Source organism: Echiichthys vipera, assembly GCF_963691815.1.
Source record: "Echiichthys vipera genome assembly, chromosome: 3".
NCBI lineage: Eukaryota > Metazoa > Chordata > Actinopteri > Perciformes > Trachinidae > Echiichthys > Echiichthys vipera.
In genome coordinates, this window is record NC_139828.1 from 17,345,094 (window position 1) to 17,360,912 (window position 15,819).

At 41.6% G+C, this 15,819-nt stretch overlaps 1 protein-coding gene across 10 annotated transcripts in view; it reads left to right on the plus strand.

Moving 5' to 3' along the window:
• Window positions 1-6,589: 6,589 nt before the first annotated feature.
• The window catches only part of ephb3b (eph receptor B3b), a 61,927-nt gene continuing 52,697 nt past the window's right edge, over window positions 6,590-15,819 (plus strand). For 9 of the 10 annotated variants that reach the window (XR_014593840.1, XM_083940130.1, XM_083940138.1 and 6 more), the window contains exon 1: window positions 6,732-6,918. Coding sequence is in view for 9 of the 10 variants with exons in the window: in XM_083940130.1 (XP_083796256.1) it covers window positions 6,855-6,918 (64 nt within the window). In the remaining variant the exon portion in view is untranslated. Of the gene's footprint in view, window positions 6,919-15,819 lie in introns of all 10 variants that reach the window. The other variant, XM_083940131.1, reaches the window with a different exon arrangement.

Genomic DNA, 15,819 nt, shown 5'->3' on the forward strand with positions numbered 1-15,819 from the left:
AATATGTGACAAGCCGGACATGTTATATTGAAGTCACATGGAAATAATATCGAATTCCTTCCAGCAAGTTGAGCAACAGTTTGTTCAACTGAAATGTTGTTTAAGGTATGGATGAAGGCTTTTGTTGTGGCTTAAAATCCTCATTTATAGTTACAGGCTTCCTCTGAAATCAGGAACTGAACCTCAGTTGCCAGAGTTGGAAGCAGATGTAATCACTTATCCACCAACTCAGCATCGATACCTGAATTTCCCACGATCCACACCGCTGTCTGTTTCTGTCTGTGCTCTTTATGTAATCCTGACATAGTGCTGAAAGGTTATTTCTCTCACTTTTTGTCGACACAGTTTGTAATTTGAATGCTCAGGCTGTTTGTCAGTGTGCACGTGCCTGCATGACACCGTGATCCTCATATGTGTATGACTGTGTCTATCTATGACTGCCTGTCTGTATGTCTGTCAGCACAAAAGACAGCGGGGTCGGGGTGATGGGAGGGTGACTCATAAATCTGCAGGCACCTGAGACAGTGAAGTATATATTTTCTCTGTTAGGTAGAGAAGGTGCTGAAAGGTGATAGACACTCAGCAGACACACAGTAGCTGGTTGTGGCAGAAGTTGGGGTGTTGGTGGTGGTTAAGGGAAGAGGAGAGTTTGGGGCGGTGGGGCAAGGAGGTGCTGATTTACAGCTAGAAGGGGAGACAGCAGATTTGGTGTTGGGTGGGTGTGTTTGTGCTGGTGTGTGCAGAGTTGGGGGTGGATGATGGTGGTCTTCAGGGGGTTCAGTTCAGGCTGTTTGTGATCCCGTGTTAAGTGCTCAGCCAGTGGTGAAGGCCTTTGGGATTAGACCCCCACCAATCTCCACCCAAAAAACTCTTGTAAACAGCCCCTCCTTCATTCCCGCATACACATACACACACACACACACAAACACACACACACACACACACACACACACACACACACACACACACACACACACACACACACACACACACACACACACACACACACACACACACCTCCTCTCTCCATTGATTCCAGCTTTGAACCCTTGTGAGATTCTCCAGAGCATCCTACCACCAGCTCCTCCTCCACTACTCTTTGCCTGTTCACATACACACACACACACACACACACACACACACACACACACACACACACACACACACACACACACACACACACACACACACACACACACAACACATACACATACACAAACATACACGCACACACACACACACACACACACACACACACACACACACACACACACACACAAACACATACACGTCAAAAGACACTCTAACATAACGAACGGCTCACCATTCCCTTAATATTGCCGGAGTAAAGCGATCCCCTCACACTCACATCACATTAGTGCTGCTTTTAGACCATACCCAGACCTACAGGGCTACAGGGTGTGTGTGTGTGTGTCTCTGTGTCTGTGTTTGTGAAGTCTGCCAGAGTTTTATGCATGCAAGAGGGGGTGACTGTGTGTGTTTGTTTGCGTCCCAGCATGCGATTTGTGAGGGAGGAAGGGAAAGAGAAGTTAGGCATGTGTTAGAAAAGGTCTTGCGTCTGCGTTTGTGTATGTGTGTGTGTGTGTGTGTGTGTGTGTGTGTGTGTGTGTGTGTGTGTGTGTGTGTGTGTGTGTGTGTGTGTGTGTGTGTGTGTGTGTGTGTGTGTGTGTGTGTGTGTGTGTGTGTCCACGTGTTGCGTTTTAAAAGAGAAAGTAGAGACACTGATATCCTGGCATGAGATGAGTGGGAGGAAGGATGGATGAGGTTAGTGAGGGTCTGGCGGGGGTGCAGTAGGTGTAAGCTTGAGAAATTTCCATATGGCAGTAAAATGTCTGCCACTTTACTTATTGAGTTTCTAATCTGTGCCAGGTGCTTGAGAAGCACTGTCTGTGTACTGTATATGCGTGGATTTGTGTTGGTTTTAAGTCACATTTGAAACAAATTGCAGACTCCAAACCCGATCATCCACTGCTTCTCATTGGGGACATTATAGGGTAAAAAGGTAAGGGCAGTGGTTAGGGTGAGGTGTGTTTTGGTTATGGGTTACGGTTATAGAAAGGGAAAAAAAATACCACTACATCGTCTCCAGAAATACTGCGTTTTTGGGTCTTTTTAGGCACTGTTCTCGACCCGCTACGGATATTTTATAACAACATGGCTGTATATACAGTTTTACTGCTTCCTTTCGTAGACGAGAAAACTCTCAACCATCAAACCGGACCAAATGACACACACTATAAAACGTAGAAAAAAAAATAATAATAAACCTACTCCAAGTTTAGTTAAAACTCAACCATAGCTATGAAGCACAGAACCGTTGATTTATTAATGTGAACGTTCCATTCATTGGAAAAGTCCCCCTCCCCACAGTGTGTTGGTTTATACCAAGCCCATATTTTTGGTTTGACACACTTATTTTTTAACATTGTCAAACAGTCGGGGGTTCAGCAATTCTCTGAGACCTACCCCTGGTAATCTTTTGTTTAGTATTGTCCAAGATTTTTGCTTTCTGATCTACTGGAAGCAATCTTCAGAGGTGAATGAGACTCCCGTCCAAAGAAATCTGTGCAATCTATGTTTCTTCTTTACATAGAAAAGCTGCTCTTAAGTCTTTCTACCGCATTTCTTTTTTTTAAGAGCAGTCATGAGAGTACTGAAGTAACGGAGGTGGCTGCCATGAACTCAGTGTGCTTCTGGTTGCCCTTTAATGGCGACCAGGCAGGAGAGCTGGGGCTTCAATGGTTTTGGCAACAAACGAGACAGTTTTATTTGAAGACAGCACAGATCCTCTTACTCATGTCGCTTCGCTTATAAAATGTTTTTCCTTTCTAACGGACCATGGCGTTGTGGGTTATACAAAAATGAATATGTGAAAATGACAAATTTTGTGTCAGTGAGCTCTACCCCCCCCCCCCAAAAAAATACCTTGACTAAATCAGAGGGAGCCTTTAATAACATTTCTAGCATTTATTTAATTTTGTATTCATCACATCAAGACCAAAATGCTAAAATTATTAATTAAAGAAAGTACAATGAAAACCAATAACATATATATACACATACTGTATATAGATATATAAGAACTTATAAAAGTAATAGTAACAGCCTGTAAATGACACCAACAGCAAAGCCCTGTTAATGACCCAGTATGTATGTCATTAAAGTATGTTAAATTCTACAGTAATATACTGTATATACCAGCAGTAATATTATTGCTAACGTTTGTATTTTATAGCAGAGTTCTACATGTTGGGCTGCTATGTCATCAAACAACAGCAATAATAATCACAGGAGGACTAAAGAGATGGTACAGATGCACTGTTAATATTAAAAGAAGAGGTTGTAGTTTCATTACAAATATTTTTATGTGGTATTCTAAGGTATTTTGGTTAATTTTGGTCTTTTAGTGGTTCATTTTTTATCTCTATTCACAATAACAAAGTATGGATTACTTAGTTGACTTCCTTAAATCTTTTAGCAATTCTAAGAAATACACATCCTATTATGCAAACATGAAAAAATGTTTTCAGACACAAGGGAACACAAAGTGAAAACATTCCTTTCACAAGCTGGCCTATTAACACCAAGCTGGAAAACTTTGAAGTTCTCATTCACATCCAGGAGTCCAACCTTTCTCTTCAGATTTTTCCTCTCTGCTCGCTCCAAAATCCTTAACGAAAAAAAGTTAAGTGAGTAATGGATGAGATTAAGAGCAGTTCTACAAGTGTTAGAACACATCAGCCAACTGAATTCTAATGCTCTGAAAGCAGAATTACAACATATCAACAACTCTTTAAAACTTTATGTTTTACTCATGCTGCAATATTCTTACAGTTAAATCTATGTTGCATTCTCACTTTTGGAAAATGTTCTTCCTAATCAACGTCAACATTTCTGCCATTTCACTAAATTAGACATAAAAGAAAAAAAACTTTTAAAATAATTTCAAAATAAATCTGATTAATAAGTTGAAGTGGGAGTTTTGGTTATAACAAAAGCAACAAACTTTGCTTCACTATAATCCTGAAAATAAGCTACACAAATTAGCCAAATGGCACAGAATTATCTTATTAAACTATTTATTACTAGCCTGTAACATTCCCACTGACACATAAAACACAGATACGCACAACAGCGCACATGGTTCCATCTGTCTGCTTGCACCTTTCAGGAAATGGCATCCAATCACCTTTCAACTTTACACTAACAGACCATTTGGCTTCACTTTGACATTTCACAGGTATAGTTTCCCCCATAACACACCGCAAACCTTTCTTTATATATGTGCAGGACAGGCGGCAAATTCCACTGGATCAACATAATTGCTATTCTTTGCACATAAATAAAGTAGAAGCAGCGTGACAATATACTGCAAATTACTTACATTAACTTTAATACCAAAAACTTTATGTGAAGAGCAGTGTTAAGCTTAATCTCCAAATACAGCAGCGGACACATCAATATTCAACAAGATTAATAATGTAGTTGGATTTTGCAATTTAGTAGCCTAGTATTAATGCTGACTGTGCCAAGTACAGCCTCTCATAGCACTGTGCCTGTCTATGGCTGTTACAATGTCTGACTTAATTAAATGCATCAGTTGGTTATTACTAAATTAAATAAAACAAATTAGGCACAATATCACTCAGCAATAACCTAAGTGTGGATACTATTAAAAAATATTCATACAATAGGCTGTGCCCATAACCTGTGTGCTTGAGTTACTTTGTTTTGTCAGCAGCCCTGCAATTCAGCCACAGATCACAGGATTTTATTTGACTGACCAAATGGCTATTTCCGTCCATTTAAAGCACCATCATGACCCCTTAAAACTAAGAATTGTGCATTATCAAAACTTGTTTTTTTCTTTCTGTAAATAAAGAGTAGGTTCAATAAAAAGTTGCCGTTTGAACTGGAATGCACAATTCTTGACCGATGCATTAACTTTGTTGACTGAGAATAAACCAAAGCACTTACTGATACAATAAAAGACTGTAAAGGCAGAGAGATTGAGGAGAAAGGCTGTAAAAGCATGCAGGTCGTGACAGATACCCCCTTTCTTCAACTTATCCAAGGGAGAGGAAAAGTAAATTGCGGCTCTATAATTATGCAGGAAAAAAACACTGCCTGCAACCATTTGCCCGAGCAATTTAGTTAATGTCTCACTATTATAAACACAAACGAGCGATTTAAAAACCTGTGCTGTTATGTTCCGCTGAAGTAAACGCGTCGCGTCCAGGATGGAAGTTTTTTTCTTTAATAGAAAACTTCGACTACACCGAAATTGGTCGAAAACGCTGATGCTTCTCGCACACATAACATTGTTTCTTTGGTCTTAAATTGCGTGTTTAATTCACTCATTTATATTTTTTTAAACGAAGTCTAACATATAACGCACTGGATTTGATGATGTCACTATCATACTCACAGTAAACCTCAGGATATGCGATGTGCTCTCGGGGTCCAGACAGTGTCCATCAAAGCTCTCTTTTTTTTCGAAATGCTTTAATATTATTGAAGTCACGCAGTTGACAGGAAATTTGTTTTAATCAAAGCAAAAAGTCAGCATAAACTTCCTTTCTCTTCTGAATCGAAACGGAGCGACCCGCAGGGAGGCGCTGTGCGTCCATGTCTGTACATGGGCAGGGAGTCCCGGGAAGGAAAGGCAGTGACACGCTGCATTAAAAAAAAAACACCCAGTTGACAATCAAACCATTTCTTTAAGTCTTGCAAGTCCTTAAAAAAAAAAAAAACATTTGAAGGTATAAGTAAAAATGTGACGCAAATTATTTCAAAACAAATCAAATAATAATTTCCCACAGAAATGTTTTAAATTAAGAGTCTGGAGAAGAACATCGTATGGTGTGCTGTCTTACTTGTGTGGAAACAAAGACGGATCTGTGAAAAAGTTAAAAATTAAAAAATTAAAAAGTTCTTAATGTACTCTTCCTTTAAACAGACAAGGATTTTATTTTGATAATAAATGTGAGACTAAATGATTGTCAAGGTAGACATTTTTTTCCAATGCAGCTGCTTCAACCGTAAGCCCTCCTCCCGGTGCCCCCCTGCTCTCTCTCTCTCTCTCTCTCTCTCTCTCTCTCTCTCTGTCTCTCTCTCTCTCTCTCTCTACACTGCCGTTATTCCTCCGCGACCGTGTGCTTCATTCCAGTGCTCGAGAGCGAAGCAGACGGTCCATACGGCAGCCAAAGCTGATAAATTCGCTCAGGGAATAAATATTTATAATCCGCGCGGCTGTTTCTTCACAGGAATACCACTTGATCTCGGACGCATGTGAGCGTGCCTCATTGCATGGCTGGGACTGTACACCATGGCTCTGACACAAGTGCGGCTATCTGTGCCTCGGCTTCTCTGATCACAGAGAAAGTATCTGGATCTCCCCGCGAAGGCTGTCATTTATACCCCCCCATCCCCCCACCACCACCACTGACTTACAACGAAAATATTGCTGGAAATATTCTCCGGATGGTGACCGAGGACTGGACTACCTGTTTTCAGCTTCGCTCGATGTTAAGTGAAAGGACTGGGAGTCTTGCGCTCACTGCCTTTTCTCTGGTTGGAGATCACTAAAAAATCGAGAAGGGGCTGCTACATTCACACGTTTTACAACAAGGGTGTTGTTTCCTTCGAACACTCACCTTTACGTGTGTTTAGTGAATGGGGGTAACTCTGGTCCCGGAGGCTTGATACAGCTGGGACTGGGACGGGACCGGGTGCGTGGAGCGTCGGATCACCCAGGGTTGTGTTCCCTCCTATCTCTCTCCCTCGCGCTCTCTATCTCGTGGGTCTATTTACATGTCCGACCTGACTGCCTTATGACAATGGATTACTTTCTGCTTTTATGCAGCATCTTGCTGCCCGTGGTGTCCACCGTTGAAGGTAAGACAATTCATCTTTAATTGGTGTTGCGTTGCAGTTATGCCAAAAGCGTATATTTCCCTCCATATCAAGTAAGCCAGCACCCATGCCTATCAGAGGCTGAGCACCGCAGCGGGCGAGGCTCATGTGTACAGTCTACCCAAATTCTTTATTTTCTACCATTCCCGAATTAGAACTAACGTTTTGGGGTTTTTTTTCTTCGAAGTGACCATCTGGCTTATTTCGAGGGATCACTAATGGCTTTATTGGCTTTACGCAGCCGAGCGCTGTTGGCCGGTCTAGCTTTTCAATACACAATTGTAATACGCGTCAACGAAAGCCCATCCATTTCAATGGTAATCATGTATTCTTTTTTGTTACATCAGCTATTGCCGACTGCTAGTGCTTTCTTCGTCACTTAAAGGAAATTAGCGCCACACTGTATCTCCTCGGGGAGTCGCGGCTCCAAGCTCCCCTCCCAGACTCTCAGGTCGGCTGCGTGTATTTCAGGGCTGTATGAGTGTGTGGCCTTTTGACATGTGGACTTTCAGTTTGAGGTCAAAGTATACAGTCAAATAAACCGATAACAGTCTATTTTGATATTCCATTCATTTGGAAAAGCTGTTGTATGTTTTTTAAAAGATTTTCTCATTTCAAAATAGCTTTGAAACGCAATCGTCATTTAATAAATAATAAAGTCAGATAAACAACCCTTAATTAATCTTTGTATTCGTTTCATTCTACGTTAAGTTAATGCTGTTTTGTCTTAAAGTGGCATCGGTTGATTGTTTACAATTGTATTTTTACAACAGTTGCTTCCAATAACAAAGCAATCTGTTTAAGCTGAGTGTTGATGTTTGCCGTGCGTAAAATCGATGGGAAAGTCTAGCTGCTTTTTCTCTCTCTCTCTCTCTCTCTCTCTCAGCGAGGTATAGTGTCAGACTCTTCTGTTATTCCTTTTATACATTATGCAATGTCTCACTTTGCTCTGTTTGGGGAAATAATAGGAAGAGTGGAAATAAGGTTGAAAGGGGCCTGAAGCTTGAACTATGAATGCTGGAACCCAGGCTCCCGGTTGGCTTGTGATGCCAGTAGGAAAGTAGGACAGTGGGCCAGTGGCTCAGTACGCATTTCTCTGTCAGCTTGTTTCTCGGCCTGTCTCACAGTGTATTTTTTCTTTTTTTAAAAATGAAACGTCTATTATGTTGTTAAAATGAGCAATTACATTTCAAGGTAACTTTTACTTCACTTTACAATTTCCTACTTGACGCCAATGCTTTGAAATAATACATAAACGTCATCTACTGTATGTATAATCAGTTGGCTGCCCATAAACACACTGAAACAACGACAGCAAAACCATGAATGTTCTACATCATTACAAAAATGGCGAGCACGGCTTGCTGCATATACTCTGCGTGTTTTTATTTGAGTTTCTCAACTTACTTTTCAGTGTCTTGACCCTGATTTGTAGAAAACATCCTTAGGCCTGTTACAGTCGGTGCTGAGAAAATATTACACGCTGCCTCGCCCCTTATGAAATCACCATTCTGACTAAATTCCTTTTCATACTTTAAAGCTTCCTCTGCAAGGACCCTGGCGTAAAGAAAACAAGGTCCCAATCGATGAAAGTAATGTAAAGCTTATCTGATATGGTTTGTTGTTTTATGGGTGCCACTAAATAACAGGGGTGACCGAGGATGACTGTGATAAGAGCACTTTTTTATTTTAGGTCCATCGATCGAACTTTAAGGCAGTTTGATGTAGTCGAATAATATACTGAAACCGAATTAATTACCATCCCCACACAGCAGATGGATGTGTTTGGCCTTCAATACACTTTTTCTAGCACCAACTTCTCCTGAACACAATTGTTTTGAAAGTGTTGTTCTATATTTTTGATATAGGGACCCATTGGCTCCCTCTCATTGACCCATGTAGGTCACTGGACCCCAGCTGGGAGTCTCTGACTTAAAACACATGGCTCGAGTGGATGAGTGGGTTCTTGTTTTGCAGGAGTTGGGGGCTCCAGAGGTAGATACAGAGAGAGAGGGAGGGGGGAGGGAGATAGAGGTGTTTTCTTGACAATAGTAGCGAGTTCGCTGCACACAGGTTGGAAGTTCATGTATACCATTTCGTTAGAACAATCTATTCCCTACATAAGTGATGCCATAAATTGTACCCGACTGACCTGGATGGGGGGTTTACCAACGCTGTTAAGACAGCGCGGTGATTTATGACCGCTGCTGGGAGTTCTTTCTGGGATATTCGGGTTTATGGCGATTAAGGCAGAAACAAGCGGCCTGGTGGGGAGGTTTGACCCGGCACCACCGCGAGCATCTCCTGGTCGCGGGGTCATCACAGGCCCGGGGGAAATGCTCTCAGTTAATTCACGTTTTCTTTTCTTTTTTTTTCTCCTTCATTTTTCTCTTTCCTTAAATTGACATGGAATGGCTAAACCCAACGTTTTCAATCTTGCACATTTAGTTTGTTTTTTAATTATTTCATTATGGGGCTGTTACACCCGAGGGGCTCGTGTCTGAGATCTCAGTGGCTGCAAACATCGACGCAAAACAATAATTTAAATATGTTTATGTCTCATACTTTAACTGATTTGGGTTCGCCTATACGTGGCTCAAATCAGGTCCACAAAAGTTACTTTACGCAGAATTTGGTATTCGTGTCATTGAGTGTCTCTGTTCTGAATAATAAAATACTCGGCACACATCTTCATTTGATATAATCCTTTTTTTACAGTATACAAATGTGTTTTATGTTTTAATCGTCGGAAGATCACGGCCTCTGATTCCACTTTCCACGTTATTTGCATTAGAAGGAGAAATTCCTTATGTTTATGCTAAAATTAGAATTAAATGGTTGTAATACTGGTAAGGGGGAACAGTGGACTCCCCAGTGGGTGTAAGAAAGGCCTTTGGTAGTTGAACTGCTGCTCAGTGTGCCCAGGAGATACATTGCATCATTGACAGTCATCTGTAGCGCACAGGCGGTGGTTACTCCTCCGTGTAAATTACCTGGGACGGAGGGAGGAAGCACAGAAAAAACATGAAAATAGGCATCATGATGATATTCAGGCCATGACAGTGGGCAGTATCACTTCGATGCGGTTTGTCAAAGTTCATTGTCTTTACGCATCCCTGTTGTTGACAGAAAATATACCAACTTGTAAAATGGATTAGAGTTAGTTTCATGTGACTTACTCCAGGTCACAGTTAAGGTGCTACAGCCGAATAAACTTGTTTTCAGTTAAGATGTTTTTGCGTGTATTATGGCAAACACGTCAACCCTGTTGTTTGCACTGTAGGCAAAAACAAACTATTACGACTCCAACTCTCACCTGGAATCATTTTCTGTCTAAACTAAGACAAATGGGCTTTTATGGTCGCAGCTCAGGGTTCCCCACTCACTCCATGCCTTTTCCTTCTATTTATGGCGGTGTATTGTGGAGTGATTACGCACAACCAGGACCTTTTGAAGCGCACATGTTTATGTTTTTTTTTTATGTGGGTGAGATCACACCTCCACATGAGCTTCCCTGTGCCTGTTTGCAGTTGGCACATTTCTCATCAAACTCTCTGCCACGATTTATTCTCCCCTGCTCTTTCTTTAGCAGAGGAGGTCCCCTCGCCCTTATCGTCATTTTATTATTAATATTGAGACGCTGCCAGTGAGGCAGTAGCATATCTTAAATGTGAGGGAGAGGGTTTGTAAATTATTATTTCCAGTTGGAGATCATCAGGAAAAAATGCTCTCACAAATGTATGTCAATTTAAGAATAAAAAATACAAAGATCAATCGCCTGTTCCACTATGGGCACAGGACGGATGCTTCGCCACAAGCGTGGCATCCACATATACATCGCGTGTACAGTAATTTTAAAGGTGTTGTGTTTTTACGTTATTTTAGGGGAATAATGTGTTTTTTCACCCTCAATCACTTTTAAGTAGAACATCAAACGTGGGCCTTTTTAATAGGTTTGGAACGGCTGCATCGTGCTAAAACGCAATAAATGTGAATGACGAACGGAGTGATGGGGATATTTTGTCCGGCACACTTGCTGTCCGAAGGCCTTCGTGCACCAGCCTTTATTTAAGAGCGCCTGCATCAGTCGTGTGTGGCCCGAGCAGGACTCGCAGTGAAGCTGCTATGTTAAACTTTTCCAGGAACTCCTCTACTTAACATTCAAAAGCAAATTACTGAACAAAAGTATCTAAGGGTCACAATTTAAGGGGACAAATGGAACTGTTATTGGCTGTCACACAGACCGTTCGAGGACCAAGTGGAACCGTGCTAAAGAGGCGTGAAAGTGAATTTGCAAAATAAAAGCAAAGTCATTCTGGCCATTCTGCTAATGAATCATTCCTGAGGACAACTTGGAGGTCAGCAAAGTGGTAAATGACTTGGACCAGTCTGTTTATCGATCTATCTATCTATCTATCTATCTATCTATCTATCTATTTATCGATCTATCTATCTATCTATCTATCTATCTATCTATCTATCTATCTATCGATCTATCTATCGATCTATCTATCTATCTACATTTAAATTCTTAGTTTTATTTTATAAACCGTGGCTTATCAAGCAGAATTACACATACAAATTTTTTCATGAGAAATAATATAGACTGCTGGTAGAAATGCAAACAGACGTTAAGTGCACACACAACTCGAAGATTGGTCAAAGTGTCAATTGATCGCTTATTGATCGAGCGAATCAGTGCTGCTCAGCCTTTTAGAACAGCAGAATCAGGTTTGATGCGACAGACTGTCTAGCTGTCTTTCTGCCAGAGGCAGTTGCCTATTCATAAGGATATTCATCAGAGGCCCTGGATCAATTGGCTGGGTAAAGGATGACTTCGCTTCAACTGCTATAGTCACGAATGCAGACTGAGCACAAAGGGTAACCATAAATGACAATAGGAATAATAATAAAAAAATATATATTATTAAATCTTAAATAATATTTTAGACTTGCAAACAAAAGAATCAATTAATTTGTTTTTTTTTTAGCAGGGATAGTAAAAAATACATTTATTAGGAATGTAACATTTCCCACTGTATTATTATTATTATTATTATTATTATTATTATTATTATTATTATTATTATTATTATTATTATAAAACAACTCAATTTGAATCGTATTATAAAATGTATCTTCATGTGTAAAGTCAAGCCAGTAAAAAAAAATGTTGCCTGTAATATTGTTTACATTTTCAAATTTCCTAGTGCATTTTAATTTTTACGGCTTGCTTCAGAGTAAGATACTGGCTCAAATGCAACTCTGCACATCCATATATGTGCACTTATATTTTAAAGAATAAATGAATCAAGGAAACCATAAGACACTGTCCATCACCCAGAGCAGTATCTTGGTGTATTGACCTCGACAGGGAACACAGTCAGTCGGTAGGTCATATGCTAGGCAGCAGCCATGTTGAACAGATGTACACTGACTTAGGTTCAGATTGGCGTAAGGCGCTCAGGAAAGAAGGGGGAGTGGATGACGACATGTTAGGAGTTGGGGTAGGATGGCATGGGTGGAGGGAGGGGGCTAGTAGTTGGGATATAGAGTGGATTTGGATCAGAGATCCACAGGGTAGACAGACTTTACAGATGCAGTGGGCCTGCGTGAGTGCTCATGTGCACCGACTGATGGTTCACGGCTTGTGTGGCGGTGGGTAAAGATTCACAGAGCTGGAATTTTCCCATATAGGCCAGCAACAGCCGTGTCAGGCCTGCTGGGGCCTTCACACACCAGGAAGTGGACAAGGCAGGATAACCGGTGAAAATGAGGCAGCAGAGGTGAAAAAAGGGATGTTGTGAACTCAGCTTTGTGTCTTTAGCACTTCAGTGTGGAGTATTTATTGAGGACGAGACTAAATATGATACCAGGGATGTCATCCGTCTCATAAGTCATGTCCGTTTTTACTGTATTTGTTTAGGGCTTTACAACATACTTGCGCTTAGCTTTTGGAGCTTGCAAAACAGGATCAACAGAAGCAGAATATAAAACCACCTGCAACGTTATACTGTATACTGATAAATGTGAGTGTATTATTATTATTATAAGTATTACAGCAATACAATATGTTTTGTAGGTTTTCAGCGTTAGTTAACAGGGACCTTCATATGTTGTTAAATCTTTATACAAATGTCAATGGGTATGTTAAATATGAAGCAACACCTCTGTAGTCACTAGTGCTAATGCTCAATATAGTTGAATACGGCCATTCATATGTCACTTTACAGTGGATAAAGTGACACAAATGTAGTATATGTGACATTATTGTGGTTGATGAATAATGATTGATTATAAATTATAACTTCTCCCTGTTTATCCATGTAAAATCGGAATGCAACATACACAGTCTACATACTGCATACACAGCTTAATGGCAGTAGAATATTTTCTGGATATTTTTTGAAAACCGGTATGTGCGTATGCAGCTTGTATGGTTGTTTTTGAATGTGGCATTTGTGTGTGTGTGCTGTCCACCCTGGCATCCGACAGAGGGGCCTTGTGGGATGGCAGGTCTTTGACACCCACTGTCGAGAGCAAGCAGAGGAGGGCGAATGTGTCTGGGCCTGCTCACTGCAAAGACACACTGCTGATGTCTGGAGTCAGCCGAGCAGAACAAGGGAGAGAGAGAGAGGAAGAGAGACATACACACACACACACACACACACACACACACACACACACACACACACACACACACACACACACACACACACACACACACACACACACACACAAAGGGAATGAAGGAGTGTGAGAGAAAGAGATTCTGCAATCACAGGGTTGCATCTCAGGGTTAGGAGTGTGTATATGGGAGGTTTCAGGGGTTGGGAATTCTTTTTGTGTGTATTGCTGGGGGTACAGCCTTGGTGTGCCTACTTTTTTGACATGGGAAAGCAAAGATTATGATAGTTATATGGCGTGTGTGCACGTGTGGGTGGTTGATGGGTGTTTCACATTGCTCAGTAGACTCAGGCAGGGGGGCCCCCCCCGCGCTTTCATCCTTACTGAATGATATTAATGGCTTTCAAAATACTGATGAAATGTTTGACATAACATTAATGGCCATCACAGTTACCGCTTTATAGATCCTGTCTGCGCCGGATGTCCACAAAGTGCAGCTGAAATTACCATGTGTCAAAATTTCCAGATAATAAAGTGAGTTAGGACCTGCTGTTCTGTCCACCCACTCTCAATCCATGTCCTGTGACTCCTGTCCATAGGTCATGGGGGGGTCTGTTTGGATTAATTTGGAGGGGGCTTACTCGACAAGGCTAGACTTCTCAACAATAGCAGTTCTGACACAATCAAGCTCCAGGGGGTTATCCTTTTCCAGTGGCGAATAAAAATACACAGAAATAGGATGTGTATATTTAGAGGGACTAACTGTGTAACTTTCCACAGCTCATTGACACACACAGACAAACTGGTCAGATCAAAAGCACAGTTGGGGACTGGGTTCAGAGCTGTGCGCTTGAATTTCTTTTTGTCAGCATGGCCAGCCTGCAGTCCAGGGCAGTTATACTCTTTGCATGTAGGACCTGGACCTGGACCCACTTATGAGTAATGACTAGGAGCCTGCATCTACATGCTGCTCGCATCACTTGGCAAGCACAGAAGAAGCAGGGGCATTTCGAAGGAACACAGAGTGAAGTTTGGGGGAGGAAACTTCAGGGCCTCCCCCCACCGTTTCTTTATGAGCTACAGGCTCTTGTAACAAATTTTGCCGATGGAGCAGAAAGAAATGTTTGATATTTGTCTTTTAAAAATAACCCAGATGCACCTGCCTGGAGAGTGGACACTGCTGTAAAACAGTGTGCCTTGAGGGGGGAGCAAGGCCACATTGCCTGTTTTCAGCCTTTGCCGGTCTTGTTAAATATAAGAAGAAAAGAAAGACAGTGGGGACTGGAGAAGGAAATTTGTTTTTTTGGGTTTAATCGTAGCTGGGTGGTTGATGGTGGAACTTTTGAAAACGCGGGCTCCAGGACTCAATACCTTTAAGACAGGACTCACTGTCATTTTCAAACAGTGTAATAAAGTGTGTGTGTGTGTGTGTGTGTGTCTGTGTGTGTGTGTGTGTGTGATTATAGGAATGGCTTCAAGGGAAGTGCCGAGTTCATGAATGATGTGATGGGCTCAAATGTCTAGTGTAATTAACCATAATGCATGTCTGAGAACAAGAGTGTTTGAACGGTGTATATTTTACCCAGTTAGGGGTCTACGTGTTGGTGTCCCAGTTCACTCCTGCAGATGACTGTTATTACACTTTATTCCGCCCCACTTCTCATCCTCGGTGTCAAAAACACTCGCCACCTGCACTTCATCTACACTTCAAAAGGCCCAAAGGCAAGAGGAGGGCTCCCCGCATCTATTAAATTTGCCTCCCTTTCCCTTTTTGTCTTCTTGAGAACAGCGGCAGGTTTAACCAGACCTCTGCTCTCTTATCTACCGTGCACCAAATTCATGCTGAACATCTTAAACCCACCCGCTTCTGCACAGCTCACACGCGGTGAATCCAGCAGATTTCAGTGGCAGCGGCACCAGTCACACGTGACCTTTTTGTCAAGATATTTACATAATCCCCCATGGTTCCACGCTGCAGCCTCCCGGAGGCACTGCCAGCTGTGAGGAGCATTTACTTAACCTCAGCTCAAGTTTGGAACTGAGTTTCCGCGACACAGTGTCTTTATGTTTAAGTGAGTGCAATATTTAGAGGGCAATGAAAGGAAGGTCAAAAAACCACACTGGCTAGCTATTATTAAGGCGAGCATTTTTCAGGGGCATTCTAGCAAATGTGGAGGTGTTGGTCTTTTGTTACTCAGATGGCACTCTAACACCTGTCCCATTTGGTAGAGCGGTAGATGACAGAGGGCTATAAAG